The sequence below is a fragment of the Lethenteron reissneri genome, chromosome 31 (genome assembly GCF_015708825.2).
Source record: "Lethenteron reissneri isolate LAM-NWPU_2019-01 chromosome 31, ASM1570882v1, whole genome shotgun sequence".
Lineage (NCBI taxonomy): Eukaryota > Metazoa > Chordata > Hyperoartia > Petromyzontiformes > Petromyzontidae > Lethenteron > Lethenteron reissneri.
The window spans coordinates 5,089,825-5,114,175 of record NC_083809.1 but is presented as its reverse complement, the minus strand read 5'-3'; the positions used below and the strand labels follow the sequence as shown (position 1 = coordinate 5,114,175).

General features: G+C 50.1%; 2 protein-coding genes across 3 annotated transcripts in view; both read left to right on the top strand.

Annotated features, from left to right (window-relative positions):
* The window catches only part of LOC133349703 (homeobox protein Hox-B3a-like), a 355,311-nt gene that overhangs the window by 138,784 nt on the left and 192,176 nt on the right, over nucleotides 1–24,351 (top strand). The gene's annotated exons all lie outside the window — the stretch shown is intronic.
* LOC133349702 (homeobox protein Hox-B4-like) lies at nucleotides 12,301–23,191 on the top strand. The gene is made up of 2 exons (XM_061563373.1): nucleotides 12,301–13,546; nucleotides 21,263–23,191. Exons 1-2 carry the CDS (start codon nucleotides 13,000–13,002, stop codon nucleotides 21,550–21,552), a joined length of 837 nt encoding a protein of 278 aa, XP_061419357.1. The 5' UTR covers nucleotides 12,301–12,999; the 3' UTR covers nucleotides 21,553–23,191.

Sequence of the window (24,351 nt, the reverse complement as noted above, 5' to 3'; positions counted from 1 at the left end):
GTACCTGGAGCGGTGCGTAAACATCGGCACTGGGGAGACAAAGGCGGCCGGGCGTGGTGCTGGCCACCCAGCCCCTCCTGTGCCGTGCCGGCCTTCATAGGTGCTCGCTAACAGCACTTGCCCCAACCGTCTGTTAAGGCTATAGGGCGATATTTGTCTTATTTGTTACGTTGCTGTGTGCGTGTTTGTGAGTTTTTGTGTATGCGTCTGTACTCTGTAATATTGTATGGCGCGATTGTGAATTATTAAGAGCTTTGTCTATATAATCGTTACATCCATAATGGCTTTCTCACGCACACACATTGCACACACACACACGACAAAGATGCCCTGTATAGCCTTTAATAGACTTGGGCAAAGTGCTGTTAGCGAGGCGGAGGTTGTCCAACCGCACGCCCGGCCGCCTTTGTCTCACCTGTGCTAGTTAGGCTACTCATCTGAGGCTAAGTCGAACTTAGAGGGGCGGGGTAGCGGGAGGTGATTGGTTGTGAGCGGGATTTGACCTCGGGTGGCCAGGGTTCGTTGGAGTAGTGCGCTAACCACTGCGCCACCGCTCCCATGCACACACACACACACACGCATGCGTACGCGTATCGCGAGTTGACAAACGTCTTGTCATCCTTAAATAAAACCCGGGGTCGTGTTTGTGTCACCAATTCACATAAAGTGCTTTGCACAGCATTGTACTGGGTTGTGCGTGATAGAGACAAAGATCTCCCGTATAGCCTCAACAGACTGTTGGGGCAAGTGCTGTTAGCGAGCACCTATGAAGGCCGGAACGGCACACAAAGGGATGGGTGGCCAGCACCACACCCGGCCATCTTTGTCTCCCAAGTGGCGATGTTTACACACCGCGCCAGGTACTCATTTGAGACTGAGTCGACCTAGGCGAGGTCCAGGATCGGTTCAGATAATTGTCACTAGTTTTGGTCGTGAGCGGGAATCTACACACGCGTACACACACTCACACAAACACTCACACACACGCGTGTATACTAATATCTCACTCACACACACACACATGAATTCACTTATCCTCTGCGTGATGAATTGCATGTTTGCTGTAATGGGTAAATGCGTCATAACTTATGTTACGCTGACTCTGGCGCAGCGGTTATAATAATTAATAATTTATCCGGGAAAGCCACGCTGATGAATCCTCGGACTCCGTGACAGGAGGAGGTGGGGGGGGGGGCCCTGCTATACATTCTTGGTTTTGTCTTCAAGACTTGTTTATTAAACACGGCGGAAGGAAAATCGAGTTCCCGGAGGATACCCACGCACGCGGGGATGGGTAGGGGGGTGAGAGGGGAGTAACGACCCCAAGCCCCGTACAGATGGATACAGATAGATTCATTTTCGATTTAAAGTTTTCGTGACTGCAGGGATTCATCTTCTTGGTTCTTTCGGTAAAGTCACGTAGAAAGGGAAATAATAAAATAATAAAAATGTTACATAAAATAGTTCTCACGACGTTTTCGGTCCACAACGTAAGCAGCCGTCCTCAGGTGGAGAACAGGTCTGTCGAGAAGACAGCGTCTGAATGACACACCCCAGGCTTGGAGCGTACTAGTTAAGCTGGGATGGAGGGGGGAAGAGCGCCTTGACACAATAATTTGCACATCAAGAGGGATTTAGCATATTTATGGGAAATGCAGATATGCGATTAGTACTACTTGTGAAATGCGTAAACGTCGTGAGAATTATTTTATTATGTTTAATTTTTATTATTTTATTATTTCCATTCTACGTGACTTTACCGAAAGAACCAAGAAGATAGATTCATGTCCATTTTTTTTCATCCCTGGCGAGCAACGGTACCGCTCCCCCTCGACGCCCTCCCCCCCACGTGAAGGGAGTTACCTAACACAATCTTCGTGACATTTTCTGAAGATATATATTTTTGTATCATTACGAGGAGAGAAGTCGTCCTTGTTGCTCGGCAACAGAAACTAAGAGACAGCTGTCGACGTGACGACGATCATCTTCACAATCCTCCTGTGATCGGAGCATTAAAAAGTTATGAAAGAAATGTATGGAATAATAAAATGCCAAGATATTACGTATTGTGAAAGGGTTTTTTTATGTTCTGTGTCTTTTTTTATTGAACCCAAGGAATGAAAACTCACAACCTGTGTTTCGCATCCAATTTACGCAGAGGCTATTTATTTTTGTCAAATCGCTCATGTTCATGGACCACAGCGTTAGTCTGTGCACGGTCAGTATTTCCAATGCTGCAATTGAACACACGGAATGAAAACTCGCAACCTCTGTCTCGCATCCGATTCACGCAGAGGAGATTTTTTGGTGTCTTAACTTTTCTCCAATTGAAATTCCTCAAGATGGTGAGGACTGGTAAGGGGGCGGGGGTGGTGAAGAGGGAGGGGTGAGGAGGGGGAAGGGGTGGTGAGGAGTGGGGGGAGGGGTGAAGACTTAGCAGAGGTATTTAAACTTGAGGTACTGGAAAAACAAAGGCGAAAAGCTGATAACAGCTCTGGGATATATGTGTATATAATTTAATCTAGGAATCTCTATGTGAGTTTATAGGTTTCTGTGGTGTCAATATATAGGTTTATATGTTAATATATGGGTCTCTATGTTCATCTATGGGTGTCTTTGTTAATCTATGGGTCTCTATGTTCGTTAATCTATGGGTCTGTGTTAATCTATGGGTTTCTATGTTAATCTATGGGTGTCTTTGTTAATCTATGGGTCTCTTGTGGTGTTAATCGTCCAATACCCTCCAGGCCTCCAGGGATCTGCAGGGGGACGGCGGCTCGAGTGGGCAGGGCAGTGAGCGGCCACCACGAACGATTTCACAAACGCACCACCCGGCCACTTCACCTGGCCCAGCATACAGCGACAAAGATGACAACGACGCCTCCTGAATCCTCATCCCGCCTCCTCGTTGTCCCCGAAAGACGCGAAGAGGGCTGCGTAGAGACCCGTCTGTGGTGTGGCTGGACAGCCCTCCCACAGACACCTGCGCACTGCCTCTGGTACTGTAAATTGTAGCCATGGCAACGCCTCCACCCATTGTCCCCTACCCAGTCTGCCAGTCCCGAGCCAGGCATGTGGCTTTGCCAGTGTCGGCGACTTCTTCGGTTTCCATCCCGAGTTCATCATCCTTGGACAGACCCTGCCCCATGGCCTCTTCTCCCTTTCCCCTGCCCCTTGAGATCTTCCTTATTATCTCCCTTGGCCTTCTCCTGCCCTGGGCACGGCCCCCCTGGTCTCCCAAGTGCCGAAGCCGGCGCGACCTCCACAGCGACGTCGTTGCCCACCGTGCTCTACGTCGACGCTCGCGTCGATGCCAAGACAGGCCCAGCATGGCCGCCATGTTTTCTCCGACGTTCTGCAGGAAGTCCGCTGCGGGGTTTGGCCGCTCTCCTCGGTGTGCTTCAGCCCCTGGTCCTTCAGCCTGGTGGCTCCAGCAAACATTTTAGCTTGTATCCGTAGAGGTCCGAAAGCTCATAGAGGTCCCAGCACTTGTGCTAAATACCCCCATGGGACAGCCCATTCCTAAAGATGCATGGCGGGCACAGAGGGCACGGTTGGCATGTGTGGTATGGGGGACACAGTGAACATGGGGATACGGCGGGCACGTGCCACGCGACATGAGGTCTACGCGAACAGGGTGGGGGAATTGGGGACCGGCGCCAGCCTACATTCTCTGCCATGCTGCCTGGCCGATCAGCGGGCCCAACTGGACCGCCCCCGGTCAGTCTCGCACACTTCCTGGGTGTCCTCTCCCACGTGGGAGGACAGTCCCCGTCCCCTGAGCGGGCAGGGGTTGCTGGCTTGGTGACCAGGGGGCCCGCTGGCAGTGGCTCGCCCCCCTCACACGGTGGGTGGGGGGTGGGCCCCGACCCCGGGGTGGGCCCCCACCCCTTGGGCCTTCCTCAACCTGGGCTGACGGCACCGTACGGCTCGGCCGACTCCACGTCCCTGAGTCCCGAAGCGAAGCGTGGGGGAGAGCTAGGGGTTGCAGGAGCAATCCCCGAGCCGCACTCGCCCCGAGTGCAGCTCCACCCCCCCCCCCCCCACCCGAGGGGTACTCCTCCCTCTCTGAGTGCACCGGCGTACTCCACAGACTCATGATCCCACACCTCGGTTGGGAAAACCACTCCGCGCATAGCAAACTCACACTGGAGTCAATAGTCCACCCCGCTTCGTTGAGTCGAAAACGACCGTCGCCTTAGGTGGGTATCTCCATGCGTGTATCTACCGATATGTGACCTTACCCACGGGTGGGTATCGATATCTGTGTATCTCTCCACAGGGGTGGTGTCAACACAACCTCAGCTCGGCGCTTCGTGCCCATGGCAAACCTACACTTTCCCCGCCTTTTCGGGAGCTCCGGCGGCGCTGGGGCGTACTTCTATCGGGCCGTACCTGGTCCGTCCTCATAAGAGGGTGAACCGCTTTGTTGACAATACAAAGTATCCGGTGGTGGCCATCTGCGCGTGGCGTGCACAATGCCTAAAGTTTGCACCGTGCCCCGCGTACACCCCCCCCCCCCCGCATATCCCCTTCTAGCCGAGGTTATACGGCCTTCCCACTGCTCCTCGGGGTGAAGACCCTCCCCGCACGCCTTGCTGGCGGCAGGGAGGGTTTTCTAAACTTGGGGGCCTTTCCTGTTCGGGAGCCGAGCCCTCTCAGAGAGTTGGCCTACTCGCATAACAAACGAGAGCATGAATTCACTTTCTGGGGTGACTCGACCTGATGAAGGTCATCGTTTATAGTGATTTCATTTCTTTATAAGAGACATATAGGCATAGGGTTCAATAATGGTTGCATTGTAGTGGAGTATACGAGCTGTAGGTCCAGAGTTGTAGTCTTCAGTCTGATGCCAGACTATATCCGCTTTATTCACTGCTGAGTGATTTGCTACCATGGCATGGCGATGCTCGTTGAGTTAGAACCCAGAAGGAGTGAGAGTTCTATCGGAAGTCTTCGCCTTCCCGTTCGTCCACGCGGCCAATCTCCAGGGTGCCCTCCATCAGACCCCTCCTCGCATCCCTCAACCGCTTGCTGTCAATCATCTTTTTAATTCGCTTTTAATTACTCCCAGCCAGAAGCGGTCGTTTCCACGGGCTTAGGCGCGAGCATTTCATACTTCTGCTCGGGACCGCCACGTATTCGATCAACATTGAACCTCGTACTTTAGGAAAACGCACAGTCAGACCTCCGAAAACATGTCTCCCATATTCCGCTTGTTCCTCGGTCGCCAACACAGGGACCCCTAGCCAGAGGTTCATGTGTCCCCTGCTGTATCGTGCACCCATTTACATTCTAGATTTGAAGCTTTTACATTTGTGTGGACGCGATAGCAACTATGGGTTATGGCCTTATGTTAATATGCTACCGCTGCACGCCCCCTGGGGCGGCTGCCCTACCCACATCGGACAGTAAAGTGCAGGGTCCTCCCTGTGCACCATGACCTCCAGTATCTTTCTTGTGCTGGCCACGATTGAGTTTGATATACACGTGGAATACATCCTCGAAAAGGTCACCCCGAGCTTCCATAAGCTCCTGGTCACCGGGGAATACGACGAGGCCATCCTCCGGTTCCTTGTAATGGTTGGTGAAGTTTGCACTGGCCAAGGATGGGAAGGCCTGGGCAATTTTCCTCTTGAGGTAGATGAAGCTACTGAAACATGCCCACGTCAATGGCCACACGGTGAATCTCCGGACGAAACTCATCCTCGCGCAGCAAATACGCCTTCACCGTTAAGGCCATCGTTGATATCGGCCGGCAGTGACGAGCGAGCCGGCAGCCTTGCTACACTTTACCAGCAACATCTCAAGCAAGACCAGCCGAGAGAGACTACTCGGTGAGCTTGCTGCTGGCCCTCTTATTTATATGCCCCCCCCCCCACATTGTGTTCGTGGGCGGGGCCTCGGCGTGACGTCATTGTAAAGGGTGTTTTTTATATTCTACCGGATTGAAATAATTTTCTCGCGAAAGAATCTCATTAATCAGAGCACAAGTTGTAAACTTGGAGCGATTTTAATTGTTATTCCCGCCTCTTCAGTGTCGCTATCTCTATTATTATAATGATTATTTATCGATCATTGATGTTTCATAATCATGAAACGTCTTGTGAACGTCTTCCGCCCTTTCAACTCAACTCTTAAATGTTTGTGCCACGGAAAAAAATTCCGCGTAGCCAGTCGCCCAGCTAGCCTCGGTGGCAACGTCCCTGTGGCAGCCACACGCAACAGAGTCGCTGTTGGGGTGGTAGAGAGATGCCCATTTAGCAGCCAGCCAGGAAACTCGAGGCAGACATTATTTCCTAATTCATGTAGTAGTAGTATGATGATTGTGGGATGATGCTGTGATGTTGCGGTCAACGCGCTGGACATCCAGAGGTCGCCGGGTCAATCTCTCGTGTGGCAGTTGGAACAAATTGTCAAGCGTCCGCACAGTGTTCTTCTTGCAGAGGGAAGTTGGGGGGGGGGGGTTGCAATAACGGATACATCAGGGCCCAGCAGAGGTTCACGGTTCGAGTCCAGTGGCCGACCTAATATTATACATTACTTAATTATTTTATTAGTTTACCAGGTAAGGCTCACGAAGCTATACAGTATATCTCTTTTTCAAAAGCGACCTTGCCCCAAATGAAAACTAAAAGAAGTGGCGCATGGCGCCAAAACAAAAATGCACAGAGCTGTGTGATGGGCAAGTGTGGTGAATGGTTTATGTGTGGCCTTTGCAGAAGCCCGGAATGACACCAGCAGCAACATATGGATTATAATAGGCACTATTTATACAGGGTGGGCCGTAAGTAACTACCTGACTTGTTTTGCCTACAACTTTTGAAATATGAAATAAAAACACAAACTCTAAATGATAGAAAAGTATTTAACTCATGGAGCTTCGATGTAATTACGTATGAAAAATAATATCCCGTAAAATGACCGCCTGCGTTTGCGTTGGCAAATCGGTGCTCTTTCGACGGCATTTGACATCACCCTCCTCAAGGAAAGCACGAGACGACTTTAGGGCGGCTTTGATTGTCTCTAGGCTGTGCAATTCTTGCATCTTAACGAATCTTAACGTGGAAAAACAACGACGCGAGTTCCGTACCAAGATTCGCCGCAGCGAACGTCGCGCGGTCACCAATTGAGCAGCGTCTCCTCGTCGAAGTTTCGAGGTCCTCATTGACCACTCTCCCCTTGACTCGCTCAGTACAAGTCGGGGATGGAGCCGGTGCGAGGTCTGTCGACACGACCCTCTGCATCCACCCCCGCGGTGTTCCCGATTTTAGGAATCGGGAGATCGATGCCCGAATTTCACGGTGCGGAGTTGGAGCCGTTCGGGTGTTAAAATATCTGCGGCAGCGTCGCTGCGTTCAAATAGTTAAACAATTTTCTTGGTTCTTTCGGTAAAGTCACGTAGAAGGGAAATAATAAAATAATAAAATAAAACATAATAAATCATGTTTTCTTTTATTATGTTTAATAATGTTTTATTTTATTATGTTTTTTTATTATTGTATTATTTCCCTTCTACGTGACTTTACCGAAAGAACCAAGAAGATGAATCCCTGCAGTGACGAAAGCTTTAAATCGAACTTTAGTTAAACAATTGTTGCTGAAATTAATTTCAACTGCTCTCTCGCACGCTGCTAAAATTGTCGTCTGCCGGTTCATCATTAACTCCCAGGCTTCTTCTTTACGTCTGCAAAATAATGAAACAAAATAATTTTACACGTAATACTGATATTTAAAATCCTGTATAATATGTGCTCGCTAACAGCGCTAGCCGCTGTATGTACAGAGCTGTGCGGCGGGCAAGCGTGGTCGTAGTGATTGGTGTAAGTGCGTGTGGCCTATATAGAAACCCGAGATGACACCAGGAGCAACATATGGATGTGTTTGACGTATGAGTGAGTCTGTGAGGCCAGTCTCAGAGGCCCAATTAGTAGGGAAGGCGCCTTGTGTGTGTGTAGGTAAGCAATATTACATCCGCCAGAAGGGAGGTTACTGCATAATGCACAGTTGCAAACATACACACAGACACATCCTGTAGATGATAGATGTACATACACACCTGTACATCCATACACACCCATAGATATGACAGATATACATACTGACATGTATAGACATATGCATAGATACGTATAGATAATTACACACGTGTATATACACACATACACACGTATAGATAGATTTACATTCTCGTAAAGATATGCATAAGCACAGCCACTTGTAGGTAGATGTACATGTGGACACACGGTGTGTATGAATGAATGCTTACAAAGACACGAGGGGCGTGGGTGGTCAGGACCCTACACCCGGCCGTCTTTGTCTTCCCCAGTGACTGATGTGGTGAAGTCGACACAACGCCACGCCGGGTACTCGTTCGAGGCCGAGTCGATCTAGTGGAGGCCCAGGACTCGTTCGGATTTTATGTCACCGATGTTGGCAGCGAGTTCGTGTCGAGCCCAATGCTTCCGCACTTCGCACTGCAGGTGTCACCCGCTCTACGCCGTGGTAGACGCCGTGGTAGTCGTCGTGGTAGTAGATGCGTTCCAAAGAAAAAGGTGCACACGAAGCGAAACCGCACGAGGAGACAGCTGGCTGCCGAGTAGCGCACACAGGACACACACAGTACACACACAGTACACACACAGTACGCAGGACACACACAGTACACACACAGTGCACCGTGCACACACAGTACACACACAGTACACCGTGCACACACAGTACACACACAGTGCACCGTGCACACACAGTACACACACAGTACACACACAGTACACACACAGTGCACCGTGCACACACAGTACACACACAGTACACACACAGTACACACACAGGGCACCGTGCACACACAGTACACACACAGTGCACCGTGCACACACAGTACACACACAGTACACACACAGTACACACACAGTGCACCGTGCACACACAGTACACACAAAGTACGCAGGACACACACAGTACACACACAGTACACATACAGTGCACCGTGCACACACAGTACACACACAGTACACACACAGTACGCAGGACACACACAGTACACACACAGTGCACACACAGTACACACACAGTACACACACAGTACACACACAGTGCACCGTGCACACACAGGACACACACAGCACACACACAGTACACACACAGTGCACCGTGCACACACAGTACACACACAGTACACACACAGTACACACACAGTGCACCGTGCACACACAGGACACACACAGTACACACACAGTACACACAGTACGCATGACACATTACAGCGTGCACACAGTACACACACAGTACACCCCTGCACACACAGTACACTACTAAACACAGTACACAAAGTACACACACAATACACATACACACAGTCCACATAATACACACACAGTACGCCCACACACAGTACACATCCAGTACACAATGTTGTCCCACGACCGACCGCAAAGTGTGAATTTAAAGCGCATAGAACGAATTTTGAGTAGAAATAGGTTAGGCGCATGTGCAGCGCCACATCGCACAAAGCGAACCCGCATACAGCGAGGGGGGGGTTCTGTTTATGCATAGACACACACACACACCCCTACTCACTGACACACACACACACATCTACTCACGTGACACACACACATACAAACATCTACTCACGTGACACACACACACTCACCTGACACACACACACCTACTCACTGACACACACACTCACCTACACACTGACACACACACACACCTACACACTGACACACACACCTACTCCCTTGACACACACACACACACACATACTCACTGACACACACACCTACTCACTGACACACACACACACTCACCTGCACACACACACCTGACACACACACTCGCACCTACACACTGACACACACACACACACACCTACTCCCCTGACACACACACACACCTACTCACTGACACACACACACACATACTCACTGACATACACACACACGTACTCACTGACACACACACACACACACCTACTCACTAACACACACACACACCTACTCACGTGACAAACACACACACCTACTCACTGACACACACACACCTACACACCTGACACGCACACACCTACTCACTGACACACACACACATCTACTCATTGACACACTCACACCTACTCACATCATACACACATCTACTCACTGACACACACACCTACTCACTGACACACACACCTACTCACTGAAACACACACCTACTCACTGACATACACACACCTACTCACGTGACACACACACACCTACTCACTGACACACACACACCTACTCACTGACACACACACCTACTCACTGACACACACACCTACTCACTGACACACACACCTACTCATTGACATACACACACCTACTCACTGACACACACACACACCTACTCACTCACACACACACACACACCTGACACACACCTACTCACATACACACCTACTCACTGACACACACCTACTCACATCACACACACACCTACTCACTGACACACACACACCTGACACACACACCTACTCACATACACACCTACTCACTGACACACACACCTACTCACATCACACACACACCTACTCACTGACACACACCTACTCACTGACACACACACACACACCTGACACACACACACCTACTCATATATTCGCCGCTGCTACTACTGCAGCTACTACCACCGCTGCTGTTACTATTGGTACAACTGCTATGCCTACTCCCTGCTGTGTAACTCCTGCAACTACAGCCACCGCTGCTGCTAACTTCAACTGCTGCTCACACTACTGCTACTTCTGCCGCTATTGCAGCTGCCCCTATTGCACCCGGAGGTTGTACGCAGGGTCCCCGGGGTACGCTGCGGTGAGCGTGACGGTGAGGATTGGGTAACGGCTGGGTGAGGACTGCGTCGAACATACGATTCGAGTTATGTCAGTTGCACCGCGTGCTGAGCGGATTGTATGTTTCACTGGGTGTGTACCGTGGCTGAGTGGGAGTGTGTGTGTGTGTCACTCCCGGTTATACACTTTGCCCCGGTAGAAGTATTAAAGTTTACACAGAAAAATACCTCCGACCCCCCCCCCCCCCCCGCATTGCCTTTGAACAGACTGTCAGGGCGAGTGCTGTTAGCGAGCACTTTTGAAGGCCGGAACGGCACACGAGGGGGTGAGTGGCCAGCGTCACGCTTGGCCGCCTTTGTCTCCCCGGTGACGATGTTTAGACACCGCAACCAGGTACTCGTTGAGGCTCAGGACCGGTTCAGATAATCGCCACTGATGGTGGCCGTGAGTGGGATTCGAACTCGGGTATCTGCCCGGATTAGTAGTGCAGCGCGCTAACCGCTGCACCACCGCTCCCCCCACACACACACACTCCCACTCACTCACTCATCCACCCATCCACTAACGCGCCCACACATTCACTCAGCCACTCACCCTCCCACCTACCTATACCCTCCCTCTGATCCACTCACCCACCCAATCACTCACCCCCAACTACCCACCCACCCAATCACTGACCCCCAACTATCCACACAATAACTCACCCAACTACCCACCAAGCAACCTACTCGCTCACCCTCCTATCCTCCACTCACACCTCTAGTCACCCTCTCGCCATCTTGCCAGACTCACTCACCAATCCACCAACTCACTGACCCACCCATCCATCAACTCCCCCACCCATTCACCCTCTCACCCACCCAACCTCACCACACCCACCCTCTCCCAACGTTGACTGCTATGTCATCCACCAATCCACCAACTCATTCACGCATCCACCAACTCTACCAACCCATCCACTCACCCACCCACACCACCATATCCACCCTCTCGCAACGTTGCCTGCTATGTCATCCACCAATCCACCAACTCATTCACCAATCTACCAACTCCACCACCCATCCACTCACCCACCCACCCGTACCCATCCTCTCCCAACGTTGCACCACTATACCATCCACCAGCTCACTTACTCACCCACCCATCCACTCACCCACCCACACTACCCTCCCACGTACACCCACCCACCCAACCTCACCCCACCCACCCTCTCCCAACATTGCCCCAACTGTGCCATCCACCAAATCACTCACTCGCCCACCTTATCCACCAACTCACCAACTGCCTCACCCATTCGCTCACCCACTCACTCACCCACCCACGCATCCACCCAACTGCCCCACCCACCCATCAACTCACCCACTCACTCACCCACCCCACCCCACCCACCCACACACCCCACCCTCCCACCTACACGCACCCAACCTCACCCCACCCACCCACCCTCTCCCAACATTGCCCCACTATATCATCCATCAAACTCGGCTGCAGCTCGCCCTGTTCCTCCACACTTGCACCATCTCGCTATTGGCCATCGCTCGTCACATGTAAGCGAACCGGGGGGGGCAGTCGCGAGTCGGGAGAAGGGAAGAGAGGAGAGAGAAGGGGGAGAGAGAGAGAGAGTGTGTGTGAGTGAGAGTGCATTTAAAAAAAAACATGTTATATTAATAAACAGTACTATATAATAATTATCATCATCATCATCATCACCTTCATCATTGTCATCCGCAGCAGCAACAATTCATTTTGTATTAGCAGTGTCAACAACTTAGAGGCGCGCACGCGCCGCGCAAGGCAGGAACGAGCCAGCGACTGTCACGCGCGCACGGGAGAGAGACGAGAGACGAGACGAGAGACCTCCACGACGTGGAGACGACAACAGTTTGATTTCTCAACTACAACTTTCACGACAACAACAGCAACAGCAGCAACAACAGCCAACGACCCATCGATCCAGAACAACGGACCGGTGTGAACAGGACCGGCGTTCGGATCGAGAGAGGGAACACACACACACACGGAGAGAGGCACGAGGAGTCGAGAGGCAGAGACGAGAGAGAGAGAGAAAAGAGGCAGACAAAAGCGAGCGCTACAGACGGGCGAGCGAGTGAGCGAATCGAGCGATCGAATCGAGCGAGACGAGAAGGAACAAGCGGACAAGAACCGACTTTAACCCCCGAGTGAACATGATGAGTTCGTACCTAATGAACAGGAGCTACGTAGAACCAAAATTCCCACCGTGCGAGGAATACTCCCAGAGTAGCTACATCTCGGAGGGACCCGCCGTCGACTTCTTCGCGAGCGAAAGGCGCGTTCTCGAATGCGCGCCGGGCGGACCGGGCAGCTACCAAAGTTGCGACGGAGTCGTGGACTCGAGTCCACCGAGGAGCGGGGTCATGCCACCCCTCGTCCCGCCGCCGCCAACGAGCCGTGGCCCGAGTCTGACCCCTAACCTCGACTCGACCCCGAGCGCTCCGGCATCGGCAGCCGCGGTCGTCGCTTCAACGGCGGCTGCTGCTGCAGCGGCTCTGGGGGTCTCCTCGAGCCCGCGGGGTCGGGAGTCGGGCGCAGGGGATGAGACTCGGGGAGCCATGAGGGCTCGAGAGGGTGGAGGAGGAGGAGGAGGTGGAGGTGGCGGTGGTGGTGGCAGGCGAAGGGACTCGCCCGAGAGGATGGCGACCCCCGTGGTTTACCCGTGGATGAAGAAGATTCATGTCGGTGGTGGAGGCGCGGGTGAGACGACGATTTGTGTTGTGTGTGTGTCTTTGTGTGTGTGTCTGTGTTTGTGTGTGTCTGTGTGTGTCTTTGTGTGTGTGTATTTGTGTGTGTGTGTCTGTGTGTGTCTTTGTGTGTGTGTATCTTTGCGCGCGCGCGTGTGTACGTGGCTATTTGTGTGCGCGTGTGTCCGTGCGTTATGTCTCTTCGAGCTTGTGTCTGTGTCTCTTTGTGGGCGCGTGTTGTGTGTGTGTGTCTTTGTGTGTGTTTGTGTGTGCGTTATGTCTCTTCGAGCTTGTGTCTGTGTCTCTTTGTGTGCGCGTGTTGTGTGTGTGTGTCTTTGTGTGTGTTTGTGTGTGCGTTATGTCTCTTCGAGCTTGTGTCTGTGTCTCTTTGTGTGCGCGTGTTGTGTGTGTGTGTCTTTGTGTGTGTTTGTGTGTGCGTTATGTCTCTTCGAGCTTGTGTCTGTGTCTCTTTGTGTTCGCGTGTTGTGTGTGTGTGTCTTTGTGTGTGTTTGTGTGTGCGTTATGTCTCTTCGAGCTTGTGTCTGTGTCTCTTTGTGTGCGCGTGTTGTGTGTGCGTGTCTTTGTGTGTGTTTGTGTGTGCGTTATGTCTCTTCGAGCTTGTGTCTGTGTCTCTTTGTGTGCGCGTGTTGTGTGTGTGTGTGTGTGTCTCTTTGTGTGCGTGTTAATGCGTGTCTGTGTCTATTTGTCCGTGTGTTATGTCTCTTTGAGCTTGTGTGCGTGCCTATTTGTGTGCTGTATGTCTCTATGCTTCTATTAGTGCGTGTTTGTGTCTCTTTGTGTGTTGTGTATGTGCCTGTTTGTGTGTAATGCATGTCTGTGTTGTGGCTATGTATGTGTGTACTGTGTTGTGTCTTTGCGTGTCGATTTGTGTTTTGGGGAGTTGCATGTATGTACGTGTGCGTTTGTGTGTGTGTATTTGTGTGTGTATTTGTGTGTGTATTTGTGTGTGTATTTGTGTGTGTATTTGTGTGTGTATTTGTGTGTGTGCCCTTGTGTGCGTGTATATCCATCTCTGGCATGTGTGTTGTCAGTGCGCACTGTGTGTTTGTATGCGTTTGTGTCCGTGTGTTCATGTACTGCGTTAATGTACATATGCATCACGTGTGTGCATGTGTGTCAGTGTATATGTTTGTGTATGCGTGTATGTATGTGTCTGTGCATGTGTGTGTCCCTTATGCATGTGTATCTGTCATTGTGTGTGTGTTCGTGTCTGTTGTGTGTATGTCTTGACTCTGTGCCTGTTTGTGTGTGTTGTGTTGTTGTCGTATGTATGTGTGGTGTGCGTGTTTACGTGCTCGCATTGTGTTGCGTCTGTGTGTTTAGCGTGTAAAACACTATCATTGTGTCTCTATCTTCGTCTTACACATATGTTACGCATGTCAATGTACAGTATTGTGTCTAATGCAACTATATTGTAATATCTGTCGGAACGCTGTGTCTTAGTTATGTAATGCATGTTGTGTAAGCATTGATTTGCGTGTGTGTTTGTGTTGCTTAATTATGTATGTATAATAAAATACTATTTTAAATGTCTAATATTTATATGATCGCACGTTATGCATGCTCTAGCGGTTTGTTTGTGTTTTATGTTTCGAAACATAGGTTTATATATATAGGACACTGAATCGCCCTATATGCATACATATCTGTGCATGTATGTGCATTTTATCTTATATCACATACATGTATCGTCCTATGTAACACATACGTCTGCATGTATATATGTACACCCATATTATGGGTATCAATACACACCAGTGATTATATACAATGTCTTTGTATGTGTCTATACATGTGCATATATCCACAACCATCTATTTCTATATATACCCATATCTGTATGTATCGGTATCCATGCATACCCGTGTTTATGGTTATGTGGCTGCATATGTATATGCATGTGCATATGTGGGCATATGCACAGACCCAAGCATGTGTATTACATAAGAGTACGAATACATAGCTATACATGCATACGCACGTGTAAATACACACATACACACACACGTGTGTATGTGTGTGTGTGCATTTATATGCGTTAAAGATTTTCAAGCTTATCGGTGTTGTTCACTTAGCTATCAATCAACCAGCAAATTAGCGACACGCTAATTACGCGGGAATGTACATAACTAACTGACCGTCGCCTTTCCCTGCGAACTACATCAGCATCGGCGTTGTGCCCTCTACAACCATTGGTGCCAATCATCAAAGTTGCACCGGCTACCTTCAAGTAGCGCCAAATCTCCCCCACCCCGATCTCTGTGAATTTAAATTCCACATCACTATGGCGGGGGCGTGCGTGTCCATTCATAAGAACAAACCGCTGTTGGCTTTCCCGAGCCCAAAACTAACAAAACAAACTAGTACCTATTTTATCGCCCCCCCCCGATCGAGATGATGAGTTGTATAAACCCGCACCACCCCAAACCATCAGGATGTGAACTCGCACCTTCAAATAGATCGCGAGGCAGTCTCGCGTTATTACCGTAAAGCCGTCAATTAGTATCATCATCACCATCAACGTTGTTATTGATCGTTCATTGCAGGCCAAATTTACGCCAAAGCAAACGCGCTTCGCCCGCGGTGATATCTGCCCAGTGCGATAACGAATTCCTCAATGGCATCGCCAACCTTTTAAAAAAAAATCAACAATAACAATCAATGATTTGGGCAATTGTCGCGTTGCTGCTGCTGTTGCGTTGGGACAAGGACCTCGTGGTTTTAGCGGAGTCCCCTTGCCACCAACAACTCCTCGACAGACACCAAGAACTTTGGTTGCCGACGATCATCAGAAAAGTGGAGGCCTGTCCAGAGAGAACGAGTGAGTGAATGGACGATTGAATGAACGAGTGAATCAATGAACGAGTGAATGAACGAGTAAATGAGTAAGTGAATGAACGAGTGAATGAGTAATTGAATGAACGAATGCGGTAGTAGTGGTAGTAGTAGATGCGTTCCAAAAAAAGAGGCCCACAAAGCGAAAACACACGCAGTACACACACAGTACACACACGCAGTACACACACACAGTACACACGAAGTACACACACAGTACACACATAGTACACACAGTACACACACAGTACACACACACAGCACACACGCAGTACACACACACAGTACACGCACACAGCGCACACGCAGTGCACACGCAAGCGCGCACAGTACACACACACAGTACACACACACAGCGCGCACAGCACACACACAGTACACACACGCAGTACACACACAAACCACACACACAGTACACACACACAGTACACACACAGCGCGCACAGCACACACACACAGTACACACGTAGTACACAACAGCGCGCACAGCACACACACAGTACACACACAGTACACACACGCACAGTATACACGCACAGTACACACAGTACACACAGTATACACAGTACACACACACACAGTACACACACACACAGTACACACACAATGTTGTCCCGCGTCCGACCGCATACCCGCATGTGGAGTGACTTGAAACCGCATAATACAGCAAACTTTGGGTAGAAATAGGCTGGCCGCATATAATGTTTACAGCACGAAATCGGACCAACCCATAGAGCGAGTAAAACCCCGTTTTAGTGCATCGTCTTAAGGCTCAGTCAGGCTTTATTTAGTACATAAACATGTATAGATATTATCCTTGTAATATTGTTATTGGCACAACATACCTGCCAACCCCTTGTCAGTGCCCCTACCTTATTAAAGACCAATTCATACCCTATTGGTCACCCCGTGCCTCTTATAAATCTCAACGTTTATCTTGCAAAGTCACATCACAAGGGAAAAACACAAACAAATTGACAATACATTTCTTTTAACCCCTATTGAAACGGCTGTATGCCGCATGGAGCTGAAAACTCAATTTCCCCGTACAAGAATGCGGGCTAAACCGTGTGGGTTTGACAGCGACGATACAACCACCACCACCCATGATACATCTTACGCGACCAGATCACCCGCAGTGCACCCGCCCATATTGATCGGATCTCACATTAAAAACCTCAGCAGGCTTTGAGCCTGGTTCGTGGCACGTTTAGAATCACCGACTTGGACCACCAAGAGATGGCAGCACAGCGACTGGTTTTCTTGAATCCGTCTGTGCAGCGCTTTTGAATGTCAACCCACCCCTCCCCCCCGACTCGGGGCACACGCCGTGCGAGTTACCGCTCGAACGAGCGAAATCCAAAATTTCACACGACCATTCTCATTGTTGTCAATCGCACAGATGCCTACGATTGCTTGCTGGCCCGAAACGTCGGTCCATTCGGTCTATATCTATTTACACACGCAGTAATCTTGCCATTAATCAACGCTCAATTGCGTCGTTGCACGATGTCACAATCAAAATCAGAATCTTGATTTCATACCGGAGGAATCCGTAGAGCTATGAAGCTCTTTTTATCCCCTACGGATGTAGTGTAGCGGGGGCAGGGCCGTCGTGACGAGGTTGGGCTATCCCAGGGGTCGGCAACCAAAATAACAAGAAGAGCCATTTCTTTCCAATTCGGTACAAAATTCAGTATTTCAAGAGCCGCAATGCATCTGAGTACATACTGTACATACGTACATATCGTCAAGAAGCAGCCTGTAAAGAGCCGCATGCGGCTCCGGAGCCGTAGGTTGCCGACCCCTGGGCTATGCAGACCGTGCGAGGCTTCGCCCTGGTAAATAAAAGAGAGAAGTCGTTGCAAGTTCACCGGCCGGCCAACAGGAAAGTCTTTGTGTAGCCGCCAGGGCACTTTATTGATTAGCTCAAGTGACTAATTGCCTCGAGAATTAACGCCCGTGTCGCCAAACTATCGCACCCCCAGTTCACATCCCGTTCTCTGCAATCCCTTTGCTCCTAAACTCAAGTATATATATGTTTTATTTTACCAGGTAAGCCCCCCACTGAGCTCTCTATATAGCTTGTTTTTCAGACGCGACCTGCCCACAAAATGACATCTCAACGAAGTGGCTTATCACGTGGAAATCTATAGCAGCTAAAAAAAACCTTAAACGCGCGACGTTGATTCTAAATGTGGAGGGGATAAACCCGGAGGACGCGGAGAAAAATCCACGTGACCACGGGGAGAGAGATTCACCCAAACTCCAAATTTACAGCAGCAGGCGTCATGGGTCGGGATCGTACCCACGACCTCCTGCACACCCAGCGAGGTAGTCGACATCTCCTGGCCACCGTGGCGATGATGTTGTTCTCGGGGTAATGTTTCGACGTCCGTGTAGGCGGGTTGCAAGTGCGGTGAAGAAAGGGGGGTGGAGGGGAATGGTGGTTCCTGCTAACTCCTCACAAAATTCTACATCAGTCTACAAGAGAACAAAAAAAAACATTGCCATATAAAATGTTAATTGCACTCGTTTAGGAGCCAATATTTTCAAAGCTTTGAAGTGACGGAACTGACGGGCGGCTCCGTTCCTCTGCACTCTTTCCGCTACGTTCCTGACCCCAACTCGAACCCTAACACTCCTAAGGCTGGTGGTGAGCGGGGTAACCATTCAAGTTGGGGGTGTGTGTGTGTGTGCGCGTGCGCGCGCGCGCGCGCGTGTAGTGGCGTTACTTGCAATGATTTATGGCACGCGGCTCTGGCTTGAACGTGATATATGTATTTGTGTTGTGTGCGTGTGTGCATGCGTGGGTGTGTGTTTAAATGTACGAGGAGCGGTGGCGCAGCGGTTAGCGCGCCGCCGCTACAAAGCCGGCGACGGGAGAGTTCGATTCGCGCTCACGGCCAACACCGGTAACGATTATCTGAACCGGTGCTGGGCCTCCCCTAGATCAACTCGGCCTCAAATGAGTACCCAATGCGGTGGGTAATCGTCGCCACTGGGGAGACAAAGGCGGCCGGGCGTGGTGCTGGCCACCCGCCCCCTCGTGTGCCGTGCCGGCCTTCATAGGTGCTCGCGAACAGCACTCGCCCCAATAGTCTGTTAAGGCTACACGGGGGATCTTTGTCTTTGTGTTCGCTGTATGTGTATATATTAATTTTATTCTGTGTTTAAGTCAAAATTAGTTTACATGTCTCTTACACGCGTCTACACAGTTGTGTGCGATGCACGTATCCGTACATGCATGCATGCATGTGTACTAAGCACTATACAGTAATAACTTCATTTATGCATTTGCATGTTAAGTATATTATTTATTGCAGCTGCTTTGAGGGTGATACGCTAGCACCACTGCCAATACCTGCAGAAGGATCATTGCCCGATACCGTCGCCGATTATACATTTTCTTTTTTTCATTCAAGCGTGTGCAATTGGTTATATATATTTAAAAAACAGATGTTCATCATGGGATTTGTTTATAATAGTACCCTAAATATATGCGTCAAGACCTACGTATGCGCGTTTACGTGTGGCCTACGGTATGGGCTCTGCGCGTACGCTAATGCGATCCGTCTGGCATAAACATGCACGGCTGTGTGCATTTTGTGAGCCCAATGTTTCGTGTGAACCTAAATACGGTTATACGCGCGGAGAAATGCGTGTGTATGTGTATATGCAGTAGGTGCACCTAGCCTGGCACAGGCGCCGTGGTGACGTCATCGCCAGTCAGTGACGAATGGCGGTTGTTGTTGTTGTGCAGTAGGTATGTGTTCAAGTGGACGGATGAGTATATGTACGTGTACGTATGGATAAATCTACAAGTACACGTACTTGTAGTACCTGTAGTTTTATACGTACGGTCTTCGTATTATATGCATGTACCCAGACATGCATGCGCATGTATCACAGGCGCATGCATGTAGGTATGTATGGACATATGGCCGGTGTGTATGTGCTATGTACTATGTGCAGGTAGGTGTGTATGGCCTCCCCTAGGTCGACTCAGTCCTCAAATTAGTACCTGGTGTGGTGTAATAAGGATCGCCACGTGGCAGACAAAGGCGGACCGGGTGGACGTGGTACTGGCCACCCGCCCACCCCATCGTGTGCCGTGTCTGCCTTCAATAGTGCTACTCGCTAGCAGCACTTGCTCCGACAGTCTGTTGAACGCCATACAGGGGGATCTTTGTCTTTGTTGTGCATGCCTTTGTGCCAAGCCTATGCATTTAAGTGTATGTATGCTTGTTTATATGCGTACACATAAGTCATGTATACCCATATACTGTATGTGTGATACATGCACATGCACTGTGTGTGCACGTGGCCACTAGCACACGTGGAGGTCACGTGCGGGTTTAATGACCTCCATTCTGCTTCCCTCCCCCACCTCAACTACCTCCATCAACCCCCCCCCTTCACCACCACCACAAACCAAACACCACAAACTACCAAAACACCAATCAACCACAACGACCTACCGATAACCCCCCATCCAACCACCATGAATCGTCACCCCCTACCAAACACCACCAACCACCATTACCACCAACCACCATCAATAATCATCACCACTATCACCAAACACCACGACTAATCACCACCATCTACCAAACACGACAATCAACTTTAACTAAACCTCCCTCACCACGACCACCACCAATCAACCACAAACAACCACCTGAATTACCTCCTTCACTGTCCACCCTCAACCACCACTCATCACCACCACACTTTCACTGCCCACCAAACCAACCATCTACCGCCCTCAACCACCACCCAAATCCACAACTACCTCTCTCGCTGCACACCAAATTAACCATCCCTTGACCACCACCACCACCACCAACCACCGAACCGCACCCATCCGCAGTCGACTCCGAGAGCCAGGGACACGAGACCAAACGGGCGCGCACAGCCTACACGCGGCAGCAGGTGCTGGAGCTCGAGAAGGAGTTCCACTTCAACCGCTACCTCACGAGGCGGCGCCGCCTGGAGATCGCTCACTCGCTGGCACTGAGCGAGCGCCAGGTCAAGATTTGGTTCCAGAACCGGAGGATGAAGTGGAAGAAAGACCACAAACTGCCCAACACCAAGATGAGGCCGGGTCCTCCTGGACTACCCCAGGGTCTGTCTCATCGCCCCGACTGCAGTAGAACATAAATAATTACAGATGCAATGAAGACAGAGAGAGAGAGAGAGCTTTAGAGAGATTCCCCTGCGTGCGTTGTTCGCGAATGCTTGTTTTATTTTGAGGAGTTAGGCCTAGCCTAGTCCTATAGATCCAATCCTCCCTTCCTACATAGTGGCGGCCGCCATTTTGTTTTGAGTGGCATTAAAAAATGGGAACCAACTCAGGAGTTGGGGGGGGGGGGATAAACATTTTGAGTTGGCTACAACGAAAGACGTGGTGCGTGTGTGTGTGTACATTGCAACCAGGGAGACAAAGGTGGTCGCGCGTGGTGCTGGCCACCCATCCTCCCTCGCGTGCCATGCCAGGCCTTCGTAGGGTGCTCGCTAACAGAACTTGCCCCAACGGTCTGTTAAAGGCAATACGGGAGATATTTTTTGTGGGTTATTCACCTTGCCTGGTAGTAGCGCTGTGGTGACGTTTGCCGTTACTTGGTGGCGAAAAGGGCGAGCGGTGGTTGTTTGTTGTTATTGGCTGCACCAAGCTTGGCACCAGCACCAGTGGCACGATCGCTTTATTTTCTTGGCGAACGGCGGGCTGTTGCGAGCAGCCGTTGTGGCATTGAGTATGCAAAGGGGGATATTTGCCGTCACCCTGCAAATCAATCGGATAGGTTGGATGAGAGGTCGAATCCATTGTTCTGAGGGTTTGTATAATATAATATGGTTCTAGTAGGGGTGTAACGATCGACCGATTGCAACTCAAACCTCTGGACCCCTACATTGGAACCCTGATTAAATGTCAATGCCGGACCGTGGATACATCCAATCGACGATTCTTTATTGTATCTCGTTTCAGTTTTTTTTCTTCTTACCATGCAGCTCCTCTGTACGTGTACTGTATAGGTCTGTGACGATCCACCCACGTGATTCCTGGTTGCAGATCGGTTAAATAATAATATATAGTTTCTTACTCAAATTGTGATGAGTGGAATGTATAGCGGCCAGCAGTGGCTGTGGGGGGGGGGGGGGTCACATTGAACTCCGATTTTAATAGACATGAACGTACGCATCGGTGTCGGGGTGGGATTCGCCACACGTGCAGTCCGAAGTTGATAATCGACGAATCGCGTGCATGGTTAACACTCCGAAAAAACAACAACAACAACAAAAACAACAACCCAACAATAACGCCCTTGGTCAATCCACTGCCTGATGAAGACCGCCAACTCCGCGTACATGGGGGTGGTCGGTGAAAGAGGTGGGTGGGGGGAAGGTCTGTCTGTGGGTGGAGGAGGTGGAAGAAGAGGAGGAGGAGTTAGGAAGAGGGTAGGGAGGAGGAGACCAGAATCGTTTGTAGGTAACACTCGCCACTGATGTCCATCCGTGGCTTGCCAGGAATCGAATTCATGCGATCGGGTTGGCTGATATGTAGAGCGCAGTGGTGCGGACCGCTGCTCCACCCCCCCCCCCCCCGTGCTCCTCGCTACTTCTGTTCGCAGCAAGAGGAGCTCGCAGACTATGAACTTGACGCACGCGCGCGCACAAGGACGGTGATGCATTGGATTGAATTCAATGGTTATTTAATAAGCTAATCAGTCACAGACGGGTACCTATTGTTATATGGAAAGGGACGACGTATACTTGTCAGTTACATTTTTTTATATATATATATATATAAAAGAAAATCATACCCGTAGGTTGAAACTTCATATTGAGTTTGTAACGTACGTGTTCGAGCTACGGCTCCCACGTCGTGCCGATCGAGAGATGTTACCGGGTATTTAAAGGCTTTTTTACGACGCTGTTGGTTGCTGACCCGTTTGGCGCCCGTGCAAAGGCGAAATCAAAATCAAAAGAGAGGTTTGCTTGTGCTGTCCTCGACACCGTGACGTCGAAGCGCGGCGCCCCCCCCCCTCCCCCCACGCCCCCCCCCCACCCCCCAAAGCGCGGGGCCCGGGGCGAGCGCCCCGATTCGCCGTGTACCCTAGGAACGGCTGTGGCGGCAGGCGCCTTTGACTTGTAGATACATGGGGGTGGTCGGTGAAAGAGGTGGGTGGGGGGAGGGTCTGTCTGTGGGTGGAGGAGGTGGAAGAGGAGGAGGAGGCAAGGGGAGGAAGAGGGGAGGGAGGAGGAGACCAGAATTGTTTGTGAGGTGCCGTGTTCGAACTCATGCTGTCATTCCCGGGCGGCTTCTCATGCACCCCGTTCGTTTCGCGAACCACTTTTGTTCTGAGTGGAGTCGATACCTACTACGTCTTTGTATTGATAGTTGTACCAAATACTTTATTTAACCCGCTTAGAGATAGCTAAGTTAATGTATCATAATTGATGATGATGATGATGATATTATTATAATAAAAAAGTGGTTGACCTATGGATGAACCGTCACCCGCCATGGGAATGTGGAATTACCGCCACCAGCTGTACGTTTACGTGAACACCGCCCAACTGTTTGTGCGTATCCATATCCACATCTGTTCATCGTTATTATTGTTTAAATAGCTACAATAATTATGGGACACATCAAATATAATGTTCTCTTATACTTTAAGCCAAAATCATAGTCTGTTGCTCACAAACATACATATCCTACATACGACGATAATTGTGTACAAAGTACCAGGTTTTATTTATTTCTTGCACACGCGATGTATACACATGCACACGCAGACACACACACACACGCAGACACACACACCACCACCAAACAACTGTACACCTTGATAAATTAATTCAAACAAAAAAAATTGTGAAATAAAATACATATTTGAAAAAAGCCTTGCGTTTCGTTCACGAAGCAAGAGTCCCGGTCAAGTTGTTGTTGTTGTT